Source organism: Oncorhynchus nerka, linkage group LG4, assembly GCF_034236695.1.
Source record: "Oncorhynchus nerka isolate Pitt River linkage group LG4, Oner_Uvic_2.0, whole genome shotgun sequence".
Classification (NCBI taxonomy): domain Eukaryota; kingdom Metazoa; phylum Chordata; class Actinopteri; order Salmoniformes; family Salmonidae; genus Oncorhynchus; species Oncorhynchus nerka.
The window spans coordinates 24,123,486-24,136,359 of NC_088399.1; the positions used below are offsets into that span (position 1 = coordinate 24,123,486).

At 45.4% G+C, this 12,874-nt stretch overlaps 1 protein-coding gene across 5 annotated transcripts in view; it reads left to right on the plus strand.

The window, feature by feature from the left end:
• LOC115126089 (disabled homolog 2-interacting protein-like) overlaps window positions 1-12,874 on the plus strand; it is a 296,491-nt gene that overhangs the window by 225,863 nt on the left and 57,754 nt on the right. For all 5 annotated transcript variants that reach the window (XM_065017370.1, XM_065017372.1, XM_065017371.1 and 2 more), the window contains 2 exons: window positions 9,429-9,582; window positions 10,719-10,817. In XM_065017370.1, the coding sequence (XP_064873442.1) occupies window positions 9,429-9,582; window positions 10,719-10,817 (253 nt within the window). The remainder of the gene's footprint in view (window positions 1-9,428; window positions 9,583-10,718; window positions 10,818-12,874) is intronic.

Below are 12,874 nucleotides of genomic sequence, written 5' to 3' on the forward strand. Positions count from 1 at the left end.
CTCTTCTCTACCCAGCTGTCTGTCTGACAGAGACATAAACTCTCTTCTCTACCCAGCTGTCTGTCTGACAGAGAGAAACTCTCTTCTCTACCCAGCTGTCTGTCTGACAGAGAGAGAAACTCTCTTCTCTACCCAGCTGTCTGTCTGACAGAGAGAGAAACTCTCTTCTCTACCCAGCTGTCTGACTGACAGAGATAAACTCTCTTCTCTACTCAGCTGTCTGACTGACAGAGAGAAACTCTCTTCTCTACCCAGCTGTCTGACTGACAGAGATAAACTCTCTTCTCTACCCAGCTGTCTGACTGACAGAGAGAAACTCTCTTCTCTACGCAGCTGTCTGTCTGACAGAGAAAAACTCTCTTCTCTACGCAGCTGTCTGTCTGACAGAGAGAGCAGAACGGTACTTTATCTGAGGCCCATCTGGTGCCACATGAGGATTCCTCCTCTTATTCCTCTTTGAGTAATAAAACGCCTGCTCTGTTTGGCCCTAGCAGGGGCCGGTTGGTTGACAGGTCCAGGAACTGGTCTGATCGATGGGAGTGTTAGAGCTTGTTCCGGTCTGAAGTGTCAAGCTCTGCCTGAGGAGCTGAAGTTGCTTCCCTCAGTCTTCCTGTCAGTCTGAATACGGTCAGGAATATTGATGCTCCAGATGCATCCGGCTGGCCAGGGTCCTTGGTCTGTGGAGTGTGTTTCAGACCCTGTAGCTCGATAAGACGATAGCACACCCCTATCCCCTCACAGCAAGCCCCAACACACACATATCCGCTGCTCTGCTTAATCCTCCATACTTCACTCCCTCTCTCTCTCACGTCAGTTTCTCTCTCACTTTTCTGCCCGGTACCTCTGCAGCCAATCAGAGAGCAGAGTCTGGTTCAAACTCCCCCCCCTCCTCCCCCTGCAGCTGTGCCCTGTGATTGGCCAGAAGCTCCCAGATCTGGAGTCTGACAGACAGAGCTCTCTCTGGAGTGAGCTCTGAGCTGTGTTCGGTTCCGAATAAACGTCAGGAAAAGATGGGGAGAGGAAAAGAGAGGGAGGGGATGGGAGGGGAACTCTCAAGTGTGCGTGTGAAATAACAGAACGAGTGCGTGTATGTATGTGTGCGTGCGTGTTTGTGTGTGCCTGTTCCTCTATATCTCATACTCTATGTGTGTAAGCACTTGTATGATTTTGCATGTGTGTGACACAGACAGAGAGCGAGGGAGGGAGGGAGGGAGGGAGAGATCCAGGCCATTGTCCGGCCCAGGCTGGACAGTGGATATGAGGACAAAGCTGGCAGCCATTACAAAGAGCTTCCTGTGGTTATAATCTGCAGCTATGGCTGCTCTCTGTGCCTCATTTTCCTGGAATGCTCTTATTCAGAACCAGGGCGCTCTCTCTCTCTCACACGCACGCACGCACGCACGCACACACACACACACACACACACACACACAGGATTAGCATCTAAGCCTTCCATAGAGAGCATTATTATACAAATAGTTCCTCTCATTACAGAGGCTATTGACCCAGATTGTCACTGTGCTGCCAGTAGACCAGAGTCAGAGGCTAAACACTAATAGCTAATGTTAGCACTAGCTTCATCTAGTTGCATCAGTCAACAGAGGCTGCTTGAGAGTCAGAGGCTAAATTCTAATGACTGATGTTGGCGCTGGTTGCATCATCATCCACGTTTACACACGTTTAGCTTGGCTGTTCACATTCAGTGCTGCCGTCTCTTCACTGATTGGGCCGTGGGCAAGGTTAATGATAATTGCAATGCAGGTGCATCTGTCTCTCCCCCTATCTCTCTTTCCCTCCCTCTCTCTGAGGCATAGTGCTTACATTTGAATTAGTGTATGGGTGATATAGCGCTTGATTGTGTTGTAAAGGGGGGGAGAGCAGCAATTTGGATGCTTTGAGCTAATTAGCCGGTTAGTGCAAAACGATAATTACCTTGGTAGGGCACTCAAATATTGTGCAGCATATTAAGTTGAATACTGTCACTATTGTACTGCACCTGTGATGAAGCCTTTTCATTGTCTGATGCAGGTGCTTGGTTATATAGATGGCTTTATCAGTCTGCCCTGTGTGATGATAACATTATCAAGGAGAGGCCTTTAAATTGTCCCAGTATTGTGTGTAAGTAAAGTAGCCTTGGCGTGTGCGAGCCAGAATGGCTCATAGGAGCAGGAGCCTATTTCCTCTTTCTGTAGTGTGAAGCAGCTTGATGTACTAATACACCCCCTGGACAGGACACAAGTCTATCGCAGGGCCTTACCCCCAATCTATCAACCTTAATGCTGAGTGCCAAGCTGAGACGCGTTGGGTCCTATTTTTACAGTCTGGTGTGACTCGGCTGCGACCAAACTCCCAACCTTCCAGTCTCAGGGCGAACACTATAACCACAGGACCACTCCATATTCTACCCATCGAAGACACTCTACCCATCGAAGACACTCTACACATCGAAGACACTCTACACATAGAAGACACTCTTCCCATAGAAGACACTCTACCCATAGAAGACACTCTACCCATCGAAGACACTCTACCCATCGAAGACACTCTACCCATAGAAGACACTCTACCCATAGAAGACACTCTACCCATAGAAGACACTCTACCCATAGAAGACAGGTGGCAGTAGAAAGCACCCTCTCAGACAGAGAAAGTGGGGTGGTATCAAACACATTGCCAACAGCAGAAACCTCTTTATTTGTTTACCATTCGTCTGTATCTGAAAGATGGATGAAATATCTTTAAGGTTTAAGTCTCTCTTTATTTGAGCTGAATGTACTGAGAGTGAGCACTCAAAGAGCATTGTACTCAGCTAGCTGGTATACACGTCGAGAGAGAGAGAGTTGGATGAACTAGACTCAGTGTAGAGCCTTGTTTTTGCATAAGCTGATTTTATGTGAGTGAATGAATCCCTTATGAGAACAAATTCTTATTTACAATGACGGCCTAGGAACAGTGGGTTAACTGCCTTGCTAGATCTGGGATTCGATCTAGCAACCTTTCGGTTACAGGGCCAACTCTCTAACCGGCCCAACTCTCTAACCGGCCCAACTCTCTAACAGGCCCAACTCTCTAACCGGCCCAACTCTCTAACAGGCCCAACTCTCTAACAGGCCCAACTCTCTAACCGGCCCAACTCTCTAACAGGCCCAACTCTCTAACCGGCCCAACTCTCTAACAGGCCCAACTCTCTAACCGGCCCAACTCTCTAACCGGCCCAACTCTCTAACCGGCCCAACTCTCTAACCACTAGGCTACCTGCCGCCCCGGCAGCAATTGACAAATAAACAAACATTACAATAATTCACGATGATAATTGTGTTTTTCTCTGCAGTGCGCTCCGCATAAAGAGTGAAAAATAAATCAATACATAATAGTAAATAAGGTTATCCAAGCAATAATCACACCCATAGAGCAGTAAATAAAAAATAAGACATATATAGATACATAGGTAGGTAGATAGATAGATCGATCTATGGATTTCACATGACTGGGAATATAGATATGCATCTGTTGGTCACATATACCTTAAAAAAGAAAGGTAGGGGGCGTGGATCAGAAAACCAGTTAGTATCTGGTGTGACCACCATTTTCCTCATGCAGCGTGATACATCTCTTTCCCATAGAGTTGATCAGGCTGTTAATTGTGGCCTGTGGAATGTTGTCCCACTCCTCTTCAATGGCTGTGCGAAGTTGCTGGCTATTGATGGGAATTGGAACACGCTGTTGTACACGTCGATCCGGGAATTGGAACACGCTGTCGTACACGTCGATCCAGAGCATCCCAAATGATCCAGAGCATTCTCAATGATGACATGTCTGGTGAGTATGCAGGCCATGGAATTGTGTACATCGGGCCGTGCATTATCATGCTGAAACATGAGGTGATGGCGGCGGATGAATGGCATGACAAATTCCCTAAAACAATGTTGGAGGCGGCTTATGGTAGAGAAATTAACATTCAATTATTTGGCAACATTCTCTGGTGGACATTCCTGCAGTCAGCATGGCAACAACATGCTCCCTCAAAACTGCACATTTTAGAGTGGCCTTTTATTCTCCCCTGCACAAGGTGCACCTGTCTAATGATCATGCTGTTTAATCAGCTTCTTGAAATGCCACACCTGTCAGGTGGATGGATTATCTTGGCAAAGGAGAAGTTCTTACTAACAGAGATGTAAACAAATTTGTGCACAACATTTGAGAGAAATAAGCTTTTTGTGTCTATGGAACATTTCTGGGATCTTTTATTTCAGCTCATATTCCAGGCTTTATCTAAATATTCTGCAAATAGAAATACATGTACAAAATGGACAAAAAAAAACATTTCAGTTTCTCGTCATCACTCAGCCACATAATGCCAGGGAATATCTGGTGTGCTTTCTGGAATAAGAGCACGTGTATATCGTGGTAGAAAGGGAAATAGAGGATAAATGATGAGATATGTAAATGAGATATGTAAATGTAAATGATAAAATGAGTTTCTTTCTCTATTTCTTCAAGGTCACAATAGTTACATAGTGTTTCCTCTTCCATGTCACCACAATACCGACCTGTTTCAATAAGCAGAGGCAATATCCCTGATCTTACCTGTTTCAATACGCAGAGGCAATATCCCTGATCTTACCTGTCTCAATATGCAGAGGCAATATCCCTGATCTTACCTGTTTCAATATGCAGAGGCAATATCCCTGATCTTACCTGTTTCAATACGCAGAGGCAATATCCCTGATCTTACCTGTTTCAATACGCAGAGGCAATATCCCTGATCTTACCTGTTTCAATACGCAGAGGCAATATCCCTGATCTTACCTGTTTCAATACGCAGAGGCAATATCCCTGATCTTACCTGTTCAATATGCAGAGGCAATATCCCTGATCTTACCTGTCTCAATATGCAGAGGCAATATCCCTGATCTTACCTGTTTCATGCAGAGGCAATATCCCTGATCTTACCTGTTTCAATACGCAGAGGCAATATCCCTGATCTTACCTGTTTCAATACGCAGAGGCAATATCCCTGATCTTACCTGTTTCAATACGCAGAGGCAATATCCCTGATCTTACCTGTTTCAATACGCAGAGGCAATATCCTTGATCTTACCTGTCTCAATATGCAGAGGCAATATCCCTGATCTTACCTGTTTCAGTACGCAGAGGCAATATCTTTGATCTTACCTGTTTCAGTATGCAGAGGCAATATCCTTGATCTTACCTGTTTCAGTATGCAGAGGCAATATCCTTGATCTTACCTGTTTCAGTACGCAGAGGCAATATCCTTGATCTTACCTGTGCACATATCAATCTTTTGCTTTTAGGTAGGTTGTACATAATATATCTCTCACACACATTCACCCTTAACAAAAGGTTCTCAATTTGGGAGTTTTGATGAATCTCCTCCACCCATTTTTTCCATATTTCATTATCAGTTGTTTTTGAATAGTGTCCATGTAGAAATGAATTTGGTTTTCGTAAAATCTCAGTCAGACTGTTGAAAAGGCAGTTGCCCAGGCTCCCCCTATGGATAGATCCCATTGAAAAACAGTGCTGGCTACTCTGGCAATTCGCATATCCAACTTTCTTGTCCAGTCTCACCATACAAGCCTTTTCCATCTCACCTCACATGGTTCCCAGCCCATGTACCCAGGTATTGCCAGTATAGGTACAAACTTGTGGATATCTAAAAAGTAACGTACCTGTTATTGACATGTTTGTATTTGACCTCTTAGCACCCCACACTCCTGCTGAATTGTCCAGAACAGGACACTGTCTGATACAGTTAGGAATATGTAGTGTAACCAATATCTTTGAGTGGTTTTGTTTTTCCTAGAACTCCCCCAAGAGCTCTACTTGTTGAGTCGGCCAGGATGTTCCGTATAGAAAGGTCATAAAAAAGACCCAAATATTTATAACTGCTAGTAAACTCAAGAATGTCTTCACCAAAACAAAACTTCTCTATCTTAGTACCTGTGTGTGTGTGTGCCATATTCTCAGTGTAACAGCACAAATTACTGAGCTCCGTAAAACAATGCAAGCATTAAACAATTGGCCCTATCACAATGAGCCTACAGTTCCTCATCCAACAATTTGCATATATAGTGTTTTTTCTTCGATAAACAAACAGTCTGCCAAACAATTCAGGAAAATGTACATTCTCCTTCTGACAACAGAAGACAATAAATGAGTTGTGTCTCCTGTGAATGACAATGCTTTTCTTTAGACCATTTAACTCTGTGTTACAGTAGATAGAAAATAGGATCAAACAGAATGTAGTTGGAGAGGTAGAGAGAGAGTCTGTTTTAGGGAATAACAGTATCAGAGATAAAGAAAGAGAGATTGCTCTGAGTGAAAGGGTCTGACAACACGCTAGCTGAATGTGATGGCGAACGTGGGAGTGAAAGGGTCTGACAACACGCTAGCTGAATGTGATGGCGAACGTGTGAGTGAAAGGGTCTGACATCACGCTACCTGAATGTGATGGCGAACGTGTGAGTGAAAGGGTCTGACATCACGCTACCTGAATGTGATGGCGAACGTGTGAGTGAAAGGGTCTGACAACACGCTAGCTGAATGTGATGGCGAACGTGGGAGTGAAAGGGTCTGACATCACGCTAGCTGAATGTGATGGCGAACGTGTGAGTGAAAGGGTCTGACATCACGCTACCTGAATGTGATGGCGAACGTGTGAGTGAAAGGGTCTGACAACACGCTAGCTGAATGTGATGGCGAACGTGGGAGTGAAAGGGTCTGACAACACGCTAGCTGAATGTGATGGCGAACGTGTGAGTGAAAGGGTCTGACATCACGCTAGCTGAATGTGATGGCGAACGTGGGAGTGAAAGGGTCTGACAACACGCTAGCTGAATGTGATGGCGAACGTGTGAGTGAAAGGGTCTGACAACACGCTAGCTGAGTGTGATGGCGAACGTGGGAGTGAAAGGGTCTGACAACACGCTAGCTGAATGTGATGGCGAACGTGGGAGTGAAAGGGTCTGACAACACGCTAGCTGAATGTGATGGCGAACGTGGGAGTGAAAGGGTCTGACAACACGCTAGCTGAATGTGATGGCGAACGTGGGAGTGAAAGGGTCTGACAACACGCTAGCTGAATGTGATGGCGAACGTGTGAGTGAAAGGGTCTGACAACACGCTAGCTGAATGTGATGGCGAACGTGGGAGTGAAAGGGTCTGACAACACGCTAGCTGAATGTGATGGCGAACGTGTGAGTGAAAGCATCTGACAACACGCTAGCTGAATGTGATGGCAAACGTGTGAGTGAAAGGGTCTGACATCACGCTACCTGAATGTGATGGCGAACGTGTGAGTGAAAGGGTCTGACAACACGCTAGCTGAATGTGATGGCGAACGTGGGAGTGAAAGGGTCTGACAACACGCTAGCTGAATGTGATGGCGAACGTGTGAGTGAAAGCGTCTGACAACACGCTAGCTGAATGTGATGGCGAATGTGTGAGTGAAAGGGTCTGACAACACGCTAGCTGAATGTGATGGCGAACGTGTGAGTGAAAGGGTCTGACAACACGCTAGTTGAATGTGATGGCGAACGTGTGAGTGAAAGGGTCTGACAACACGCTAGCTGAATGTGATGGCGAACGTGTGAGTGAAAGGGTCTGACAACACGTAGCTGAATGTGATGGTGAAGGTGAGTGAAAGGGACTGACAACACGCTAGCTGAATGTGATGGCGAACATGTGAGTGAAAGGGTCTGACAACACGCTAGCTGAATGTGATGGTGAACGTGTGAGTGAAAGGGTCTGACATCACGCTAGCTGAATGTGATGGCAAACGTGTGAGTGAAAGGGTCTGACAACACGCTAGCTGAATGTGATGGTGAACGTGTGAGTGAAAGGGTCTGACAACACGCTAGCTGAATGTGATGGCGAACGTGTGAGTGAAAGGGTCTGACAACACGCTAGCTGAATGTGATGGTGAACGTGTGAGTGAAAGGGTCTGACAACACGCTAGCTGAATGTGATGGCGAACGTGTGAGTGAAACGGGTCTGAAACACGCTAGCTGAATGTGATGGCGAACGTGTGAGTGAAAGGGTCTGACAACACGCCAGCTGAATGTGATGGCGAACGTGTGAGTGAAAGGGTCTGACAACACGCTAGCTGAATGTGATGGCGAACGTGGGAGTGAAAGGGTCTGACAACACGCTAGCTGAATGTGATGGCGAACGTGTGAGTGAAAGCGTCTGACAACACGCTAGCTGAATGTGATGGCGAATGTGTGAGTGAAAGGGTCTGACAACACGCTAGCTGAATGTGATGGCAAACGTGTGAGTGAAAGGGTCTGACAACACGCTAGTTGAATGTGATGGCGAACGTGTGAGTGAAAGGGTCTGACAACACGCTAGCTGAATGTGATGGCGAACGTGTGAGTGAAAGGGTCTGACAACACGCTAGCTGAATGTGATGGTGAACGTGTGAGTGAAAGGGTCTGACAACACGCTAGCTGAATGTGATGGCGAACATGTGAGTGAAAGCGTCTGACAACACGCTAGCTGAATGTGATGGTGAACGTGTGAGTGAAAGGGTCTGACATCACGCTAGCTGAATGTGATGGCAAACGTGTGAGTGAAAGGGTCTGACAACACGCTAGCTGAATGTGATGGTGAACGTGTGAGTGAAAGGGTCTGACAACACGCTAGCTGAATGTGATGGCGAACGTGTGAGTGAAAGGGTCTGACAACACGCTAGCTGAATGTGATGGTGAACGTGTGAGTGAAAGGGTCTGACAACACGCTAGCTGAATGTGATGGCGAATGTGTGAGTGAAAGGGTCTGACAACACGCTAGTTGAATGTGATGGCCAACGTGTGAGTGAAAGGGTCTGACAACACGCTAGCTGAATGTGATGGCGAACGTGTGAGTGAAAGGGTCTGACAACACGCCAGCTGAATGTGATGGCGAACGTGTGAGTGAAAGGGTCTGACAACACGCTAGCTGAATGTGATGGCGAACGTGTGAGTGAAAGGGTCTGACAACACGCTAGCTGAATGTGATGGCGAACGTGTGAGTGAAAGGGTCTGACAACACGCTAGCTGAATGTGATGGCGAACGTGTGAGTGAAAGGGTCTGACAACACGCTAGCTGAATGTGATGGCGAACGTGTGAGTGAAAGGGTCTGACAACACGCTAGCTGAATGTGATGGCGAACGTGTGAGTGAAAGGGTCTGACAACACGCTAGCTGAATGTGATGGCGAACGTGTGAGTGAAAGTTTTTTAAGCATGTACATTTAAGCAGTACATGTAGTGTTGAGACGAGGACTGATGGAGCGTCCCATGTCTCTCCCTTTTCTTACACATCTCGCTCTCTCTTTCTGTCTCACACACACACACACACACACAACACACACCTATCCCCCTGCGCGTGAACTAACTCACCCTCTCCCCATCCCGCTTTCTCCAGTTCTAATCTGATGCCGAGGCTGAAGGAGTCTCGCAGCCACGAGTCGTTGCTCAGCCCCAGTAGTGCTGTGGAGGCCGTAGACCTCAGCATGGAGGACGAGGTGCTCATCAAACCTGTTCACAGCTCCATCCTCGGACAGGACTACTGCTTCCAGGTGAGGAGGAGCACAGACATAGAAGGGCATGCACACACACACAGACACACACACACACACACAGACGTACATTAAAGAGATACTTCAATCATATGCTACCGTACCTGTAGACTTCTAGTCATTGCGCTAAGACTAGTTAGCATCGCAAAACTACCTCTAACTTCCTTCATACTACACACAGAGACATACAAATAGTATCCATGAGTTTATCTGACTCTGGGAAAGTATAAAATTGCAAAAATCTCACAGTATTCTTTTAAGCGCGCGAACAAACACACAAGCGAACGCACACACACAAGCGAACGCACACACACAAGCAAACACACACACAGGCACTCAACAGCATCTAGGCCAACTACTATGTTTACAGTTTTACATTCAGCAGACTGGCTTGCCTGGTTAAATAAAGGTACAATTTTGATTTTCAACAATTATCCAGAGCGACTTACAGGAGCAATTAGGGTAAAGTACCTAGCTCAAGGGCACATCGACAGACATTCACTTCAACATTCACCCACACAAGACAACTGGCAAGGCCCTCTTCATTAAGAGCACCCTCTCACATACACACACACCACAGGAGCACTGCCTTGAGGTGAGCAGCAGTAGCCATACACACACACAGCAGGACCCTGGCTCTCAAACGAGCCCTGCTGGCAGTAGACACGGTGCTGAGAGGAGAAGAGAGTGACTAAGCACTCTTTGAGCTCTTTCTGTGAGCAGGTTGAGAGGTAAAAATAACCAGCCACTCTCTATCATGGACTGAAGAGACTTTCACTTATCGCTATCACTCTCATCGCACGACTCTCTCTTTCTCTTGCTCTCATATCCTCTCTCTTGTACCCATCTGTCTTCCTCTCTTTTTATTTATTTATCTCTCTCTCATGTCCAACCACTACCGAGTGCTTTACCCGATTGCATTATTCAATGATTCCTCATTCAGCTCCATCAACCCTCTGTCAGACACCTTATCTCTCAAAACAATGATTGTGTGTGTAGTCTAATATTCATATATCAAGATACAATGATTGTACGATAGTAGTGTGTTTCTTCTTTTTAGTCTGTGTATATCTTGTATCCTGCATCGGTTGGACAGTGGGACAGTGGTCACCGTGTTGTGTTTCTCTGGGTTTCAGGTCACCACCTCAACAGGAAGTAAATGTTTCTCCTGTCGATCTTCATCAGAGAGGGACAAGTGGATGGAGAACCTGAGGAGAGCCGTCCACCCCAACAAGGTGAGACCAGGGGTCTGAGGTCTAACGGTACAGAACGTTGCCGATAGAAATTCAACGATCAGTGTATTGGATTGATTCCAATCTTCTTGTTCAAGTACAAAGACAGAAACAGAGGCCGTCTGGATTCCAATTCCATCACTCATCTTAACTCAACAAGGGGCCCAGGGAAGATAGCAAGTGACCTGATTGGAACAGAGCAGTCAGACACTTAGACAGACGGAGAGTTAAATCATCCACACTGTCTGGTATTGTACTGTACATCTGCAGTGGTAGCACCTCTAGAGAGCCAGAGACACAGAGCTGTGGGAGAACACAGTCAGAACAGTCACCAGACTTCCAAACAGAGGACCCAACACTTTTCCTTTAATCACAACAGCGCAGCAAGACGGCAGGCTAACATATGGCTCCCTGCGTCAAGCCAAGAAATAATGCAAATCTGACAGCGCTCTCCCGCCTACTCTACTATTATTTAACAAACTACTTTTTAATTTGAACTTTAAAGAAGTTTACCCAAAATCCAGAAACTCCCAAGTGATTCCATATATTGAAACTAGTTCAGTGGAGTTTTCCCTCTCCCCTTCTCTCTCCCTGTAGTGCTGTACTGAAACATCGGCAAAAACAGGTCAGGTGACTCCTGACGTCCTGGATGGAGGCCTCGCTCTGCTCCGTTGCCAATGAATTCATGATTCAGATAATCTGCGAAGTGGGGACAAATTCGTTATATTATTATTTGAGTTTTGTCAGAAGTACTATCAGTTTTAAGTCACGAAATGTGTACTTTTCAACCTAAAATATAAGCGATTATTTTATGTAGCTGACTGCCATAGTAACGGAGATGGGTAACAACAGCGCATTTGCTCCCTTGTGGGGGAGAACCTCCTACGTAGAATCTTCACGATATGTTATAAGGAGCTTGATGTCACAGATTTTCTTGGGAGGGGGGGCTGGTACAATAATTACATATAGCAATTATACACTGATGGTAGATGTGCAAGTAGAGATACTGGGGTGCAAAGGAGCAAGATTAATAAATAAATACAGTATGGGGATGAGGTAGTTGGATGGGCTGTTTACAGATTTTTTTTAACCTTTATTTAACTAGGCAAGTCAGTTAAGAACAAATTCTTATTTTCAATGACAGCCTAGGAACAGTGGGTTAACTGCCTGTTCAGGGGCAGAACGACAGTCATCAGGCTTATTTGAAGGTTGTTGTTAACTTGGTATAACGAATGTGTAAAACTGTGTTCACATCTCTGCTGAAAAAAAGTTGTTACCCATCTCCCTGATGTGGCAGTAGGCTGCTTAAAATAATTATATCAAATAATTGCAAATGTTTTAGGTGGAAAAGAAGAGTCAGATTTCCTGACTCAAAACTGATAGTACTTTTGACAAAAAATAGCTAATTTGGCCGTACACTTTCAATAAAACAACATATTTTGCCCACGGATTTCTGAATCATTAATTCACTGGCAACAGAGAAACGTGAGGCCTGCATCCAGCAACGTCACATTTTTGAGGCTGTTTCAGTACAGCACTACAGGGAGAGGGAAAACTTCCCTGAACTAGTTTCAATGTATGGAATCACTTGGGAGTTTCTGGATTTTGGGTAAAAATCTCCTTTAGGAAAAAAGTTAGGCAATAACCTTGAAGTGTTTTTTTTTCTCAGAAGACTTCTGGCAGGGATATGAATCTTTCCATCTCTGCCTTGCAAGTCTTTAATTATTTAGTGATTTTCCACAGATTAGATACAGTGTAGGTTTGCTTGTTTGTCCGTAAACATCGGCGCATGAAGGGGAAAGGGAAAGGGGGGTAGTTGTCCAACTGAATGTATTCAACTGAAACCGACATTAGAGCGTTTTTGAAATGAGAAAAGGGGGGGGGACTATTTGTAGTGAGTGTAAAATAACGTGCAATATCCAAAACAGTCTGGAAACCATTTGCTGAGTTCTATTCATGAGAATGTTATTGTATTACTGTTTCCATTAAATACATTTTGCATAATGAACTGTATTTCTATGCAGAATCTACCTTTGAGTACCATTAACATATGCATTTGA